We start from the raw sequence: 6,671 nt of genomic DNA, 5'->3' as shown, positions 1-6,671 counted from the left end.
ACCCTTATATATATAACTAAGTAGTATAATAACCGTAATAGGCCTACTAAACTAGTRTTTAAGGAATACGAAGGCTCGAGGCTCGCTCGTATCTTCCCGTAAGGAACGAAGAAGACGTATAGGGTGTTCTTAGTCTTTAAGCGGCCTAGCTAATACGATRTAGATAATTCCCTATTATATATAGCCGTAGCGGAAGAGAAGCTCGTTAAGGCTRYAGCTAGGCTCTATAAAAAAGCTATCGCTAGTAATAATAAGAAGAAAAAGAAGAAAGCCYRATCGGAGAAGCCGAAGGTAGAGAAACCTRTACGTATTACCTATATAATATRCATCTAGTTRCTATRCTAATTCCTAATAGGCCTCCGACGAYAACCTAGATAAYATCGATATTACCGTAACTACGGACGATAGCGACGAAAGCGACGCCTATCTTTTAGCGAACGTTATAGTTTATATACCCTTTCCTCCGTATAATAGTACACCTACTAACGTACGTATAGGTTAAGCCCGAACTAGTAGTTAAGGAAGAACTAGTAGTTAAGGYAGAACCTACCGACGACCGCTAGAAGAAGGAGTTATTCCTTTAGAGACTAGAGTAATCTCGYATAGAGGTAAGTAGCTATAGTACTACCCTTTCTGCCGTAYAATAGATAATAACAATATATAGCGTTTCTCGGTCCTAGCTAAGTAGGGCGGAGGTTCTTCGCGGACCCCCCCCCCTCCTTAAGGGGTTAGTTATAAGCGTAGCTGTTCTTAGATTTCCCTTACTTCCGAGCCTAGTAGTGCGCTACTAGCGGATCGTACGCGTAATCGATTAAAGCGCCGTTAAGAGTAGGGTATACGTTAACTATAGATAGCGTTACTATCTAGAATTATTAGCTAGAGTTTATATAATACTTTTATCCGGTCCTTTAACGGACTTCCCTCTTAGTTAGTATGCAACATAGCTTTCGAATTATACTAGCGTTTACGATTTACGATATACTTATATCGCACCTTTGCCTTTTATCGTATAGATTAAGCTATAGCTCTTAGAGGAACATACTACTATATAATATATACTAGTTTACGACATCTCTACACCTTAGCTTACGCCTTCTTCTCTCTACGCTTTATATAGGTAAATAGAAAAGAGATAAGCAATAGGTATAAGGCAACGCCTTTAGATAAAATTATAAGAGTATCGATATACTAACGGTAACTAGAACAAATCTTTACGATACTATTATATAGCCTAGCACTCTTACTATATCGAAACCTTATGTATAATACGATATAATAGCGTAGGAAACGCTATAATACTCTAACTCCGGCGCCGAGGTAAAGCTAAGAGTAGTAGTGCATTCTAAAAAGCTATTTATGGGTTGTTGCAGGGAAGTCGCTAAAAGACCACCGTACGTGGAGCCGAGTTAAAGAACTAGGTGGTTTAGAACTAGTGGCAGACGAGTATCTTGACGCATCGAAAGCGGCGCTCGATGATTGAACAGCTAATATACCGCTTGTCCTTTCCTATAGTTTTGGCTGCATTCCTGGTCTTTGTAAAGGTGTTTCAAATGGAATCAATGCCACCAGCAGAGACAAGCATACTCGCATGGCATCGCATGCTACTTTGATGCGTCAACACGTTGTGATTCTGTTCCTCTCATCCCAAGACGAGGCAAACGATACACATTACCTCGTTTCCCAAGTCCCCTGCTTTTGCTGATTCCGCGCCAAAGTCAACCACACGCCGTAGAAAACCAAACCGATCACAAATTTGAGCTGGTTCAGAGCAGTGACCACTCCGAGTCGGATGACTCTGGAGAATTGTATGGAGGGCTGCTGTGCTCTGGTGAATCAGCGGAGCCGAAGATACGTCCTCGGATTAGTAGTGCCGTGGGCGACAATGTAGAACCGTCGCTGCCCGAATCGAGGGAACGGACGGAAGCTGGACTAGAGACATTCTCATAGTCACAATCCGAAGCAGAAGCCTCATCGGCTGCCATGTCGAGCATTTCCATAGGTCCAATATTGCTGTCGCCATTGGAGCACTCGGTTTCGATAAGCTGTTGGCTCTGTCGGCGAGCTCTGTGGAGAAGTGCGCTGCTCGAAGACTCGGCCACATCACCTGCCTCTGATTCCGCCGGCAGTATCCTATCATCGATATCGAACTTCTTTAACTCTTCCTGGAGAGACTTGAGCGCCGACAGCGCTCGCTTTGGGAAAGCGGACTGCTCTTTCGCGGGCCACTCCCCATGTACGGTGTCATGCTGCTCAGACTTGACATTCTGGGTTGAGCTCCGAACATTCTTTAAACTGTCATTATCATCATCGCTCCCATGGAAATGATGGACCACATCCCGGAGTCGTAAATGGTCGATATCCTCCCTAGAATGGTAGAAATCGGGCACGTCTCTTTTGAACGGCATCCGGATGATAGCAGAGGCAGCTTTGAGACGGTCAGCATACGATCTGGTTAATTCGCCGAGACAAAGAATTTTGAGCGGCTACCACTTGCAATCTGCCAAGCACTGCATTCCGCATATCTACACGGATAGGAAATACTTACTCTCGTTTTCAAACTGTCTGTTCATTGACTCTTGGCACAGCGCTTGATGGAACGGTTTTAGCTCGAATGCAATTCGTTTGAATTCCTCGTCCTCGGCAAGTCGATGTCGCAGGAAACAGGCTACACAGTAGTTGACAATGGTGTCCAAGACTCTGGTACAGTCACTCATGTGACTAAAGGCATATTCGATCGCTGCGCAGAGGTGTATAGGTGAATCGGGAGAGGAGCATCCAAACTCGCACTGTCGGATGATGTTCACATTTGCTTGCTCCACGAGTCCCGGAATGTCGTAGATGGCTCCAAGGTGATAGAGCTGGCAGTGAAGCAACAAGGAAGTTGGCACTTCTCCGTAAACGCCATCAGATTGACAGATCAGGGCGTAAGATCCCGTGTACAAGAACCGTAGGAAGGGTATGACAGTCGATCCCTTGAGAATCTCCAGATGCAACTGAGGCCCAGTGCTACGAAGCTCGAATGCGGCTGCAAGGAGTGGACACCTTCGCTCAATGACTTCTACCGTGATTCCAGCGATGTGTTGTGCTTCGCCATTGTCGTCGATGTAGGAGATGGTAGCATTACCCAATGGACAAATATCCATAAACGACATCTCCGAAATTGGCCTCCGAGAGGCGATGGGTATTGGGGCAGAAGGCGCACTGGAGTTTGAGCGTGTAGGCGTTACCTCCTCCCACTGATACGCATGGACACCTGCGGCGCCCTTTTGGGGTCTGGATTGTCTTCGCCGGAAGCGAATTCTTGGTGACGCCTCGGACAGCGGTCGAGAATTTGCAAAAGACCAGTGGTGACCCAAACTGCTCGTGGCAGGCTGAGTACTTGGACTGCCAGCCAAGTGACTCTGCCAGTGTGGTGATGAGAACGTGTCATCTAAGGCGCTCCGTGGTGTAGTATTCACTAAGCCCACGAGGGAACATCGCTCAGCCTGTGGGGTGGTAATCTGCGGCACCATGACCGGATCGCTGGCTTCTATGTCATCCATTTCCCAAAGCGCGACATTGGAGCACAAGGACGGCGTACTCTTCTGAGAAGCAAAAGGTAGACGTAAGTCGTCCATCGCGAACTCGTGGTATGCGCGCCTTGATCAGGATCTAGGTATTAGCTCTGCGCATCCAGGACTAGACGGAGCACATTTGTCGATGATGGGTCGTAATGGCAGCAAAGCGACGATAAAAGAACAGGAAATTGAAGCGCTCAGGCTCCAGTATACGTGTATTCATGGTGCGAGGCTGCCTGCCTGCTCTCACCTACAGTCACGAGGGAACGATACAAGTGACATCCCCCTCCTCAAGCTGGTGAGCAAAGCTGAATTCAGCTGAGGCTGCCGCCAATGCCACAGCTGATTGGACGTTCTCTGAAACCTGCGCCAGGGCTGTGCCGCGAATCAAGAAAGTCTCCGTTGCGTTGGGTTGGAGCCTGAGAGATGACTGGATGAAATCTCCAGTGAGAAAAGGCATCACGGGATGCAATACTTCCCGCCGTCGGTCGCTTCGTGATCTCCTTCGCTCGATAGAGGAGTCACAAATGCAGAAGTTGCCACGACATTTCTCCCACATCGCGTAGACGATGAACGTTGATGACAGATGATTGATGATACCTTGGGAGGAAAGGAAGAACGTGTTCACAAGCGCCACGCCAAGAGTATATCTCTATCACGTGACAAGAGATCGCGAAGATTGAGTTCCTTGATTTTGACTGCCACATACACTTCACACTTCACCTCTCCACGCATCGGGGCACTGTGACTCAGAAAACGAGCAGATATCATTGCCCACGATGGTCTTCTTTGTATCGGCTGATCATGTCGACTACATCACAAGTACAAGCACGGACATGCCACTGATCGGGACGGAATTGTTTTCTGGCAGCTCAGATTGGCTGAGCTTGTCAGCTGCATTGAAAACATGATCCCGAGTTTTGCGCTGGCTTGGATGAATGCACCTCCTTCGACCAAGCCATTGGGTTTGTATTCAATGCGGCACGGGGTGTCCATCGCCCGGCACCCAGCTCGAAGAACATCCTGTGCACTCCACATGGCTGTCGCGGCAGTGCATAGTCGAACACACAGAAGCTATGATTAGACCGCAATCCAAAGGCTGTTCCGTGAAAGAGCAAAATAGTTCGGTACATACCTTCCCCCTGCATCACTGACMTTCTGAGGGCTGGATGTCATCCTTACTCGGTGCCAGTGGGTGAGTCTAGCGCTTTTGTCTGGGAAGAGGACTACCGTATTTCAGGTGGTGGATGCTGCGACGATGCACCTGTCTATTCGTTCGCCATGTGCTCTTGACCCTTGAAACGAGCTCATCGCCGTCAAAAGACGAGCGTGACTTCCATCAGACTCCTTTTGATTGGAGCTTGAATCTTGTGCTAAGATTCGTGGCATTAACAATTGTTGAAGCCGTGATGACAGTACTTCAAGCGGTCGTGCTATGGTTGTCGCTGGTGATATCTTGTTTCTCCCTATACCAGTCTTCAGCACCTATTACGGCCAATTCCAAGACAGAAAACAGTGTTCTGGCCGATCGTCCAGCAAGGCGGCTCCAGCACATGATAGCCGGCCCTTGAAGCAAGCCAGATCTGAAGGCCTCATGTGGCAAGTTCTGTCGGATTGTGTTTGGTTTGTGTCGCGCGTGGAGCAAGATCCCAGATTCTTGATAAATTGGAATTTTAAGAAAGCCGAATGTAGACTTCTTTACCATACACCAGGCATATGGAGGCTGGGAAAGATCCGTAAAGGCGTTCTCAGTGGGCATCGGATGATGTTTCGACGCGCTCCCCTCACCTCACATCGATGACCTTTTCCTAGCCGTGCACACGAATTGCGGACGGCATTTGGCGGCGATCTCTGCGAGCCCGAACGTGATGCCAATAGGTGCCGCCATGACTCACTCTGATGCGGTTCGTGAGGGTGTACAATGCTAAAGACAGAAGCCAAGCGAGCGAATAACGTGTACAAGGTAGAAGTGGTGACACTCGGTAGTCGTTAGCGCCTCAATCTAGCCATTAAAGTAATCAAATACGCTTGAATTCAAAAATTCTTATTAGTCCGGCAGCAGCCGCTCTATTATCTAAAGATAATATAATCGTCTCGAGTCCTCTAAGAGCCTTATTTATTCTACTAATATTACTACTACTACTACTACTACTACCGCCCCTATACGATGCCTAACGTAGTATAGACTACCTTATTAAGAGCTAAGAAGGAGATTATAATTATACGTGCTATAGAGTAGTAGTTTAGTAGTAGATAGAGGATAAAATAAGCCTATAGTAGTAACTTTAATATCCTCTACTTAACCTTCGTAGGCCGTATACGTAAAGTAGCTCTAACTCGTAACCGAGTACTAGCGCATAAGCACGAAACGAAGCTATTAGGGCTATTAAGACAGGCCCTTACTATCTATATTAAGAGGTTAATAAAGATAGGCTTTCTACTACTATACGATATAGTAAGGCTATAGGTAGTATAGCTACTAGAGTAATAGGGTAAAAAGGATTCTTATATTAGTATAAACTAGCTAGCTAAATTTATTAAGAACTACCCTACGCTTTACTACTAGTAGGTAAAGGTAATAGACCGTAATCGAATAAAAGTATAGGATAATCCTTAGGTATTAGAGTAGTAGTTCGAGCTACTTAAGAGCGTAATTACCGAATACGCTATTAAAGATAAGGATATTGCTAATATAGATAAAACTAGCTATATACTTAGTATTATAGACCGTATCTATAAGGCTATATATAGCCGTAACAATCCTCTAGCTCTCTTTTTATAGCCTAGTAATAGGGAGTAGGTAACTATAATTAAGGCTATTACCGCTAGAGGCCTATAGATACTACCGTTCCTTATTTTTAAGGCTAAGCAAGTTATATATAGTTTAATTAATAAGTTTACTACTCGCTTTAGTAATACGAAGGCCTACCTTACTATTACGGATAACGGCTAGTCTAGTAAATGTTAAATATTAGTCGGAGGTTCGCAGATTTTTAGGGGTGGAGTAAAAGAGTATCTTTGTTAGAAAGTGCAGTTATAGAATAGCTGTACATCTAATATAACAGAGAGCTAAGTAGCTATAAGGTTATATAACTCTATATAGGGTAAAATCTC

The 6,671-nt window shown here is 45.8% G+C and overlaps 1 protein-coding gene; it reads right to left on the bottom strand.

Annotated features, from left to right (window-relative positions):
- Positions 1 to 1,763: 1,763 nt before the first annotated feature.
- On the bottom strand, positions 1,764 to 3,617 carry RCC_02131 (uncharacterized protein; the record flags this gene model as incomplete). XM_023767414.1 has 2 exons in its annotated part: positions 1,764 to 2,425; positions 2,546 to 3,617. 2 exons carry the CDS (start codon positions 3,615 to 3,617, stop codon positions 1,764 to 1,766), a joined length of 1,734 nt encoding a protein of 577 aa, XP_023623182.1.
- Between the last annotated feature and the right edge of the window lie 3,054 nt (positions 3,618 to 6,671).

The sequence above is a fragment of the Ramularia collo-cygni genome (genome assembly GCF_900074925.1).
Source record: "Ramularia collo-cygni strain URUG2 genome assembly, contig: RCC_scaffold02, whole genome shotgun sequence".
Taxonomy (NCBI): Eukaryota; Fungi; Ascomycota; class Dothideomycetes; order Mycosphaerellales; family Mycosphaerellaceae; genus Ramularia; species Ramularia collo-cygni.
This window is presented reverse-complemented; position numbering and strand designations above follow the sequence as displayed.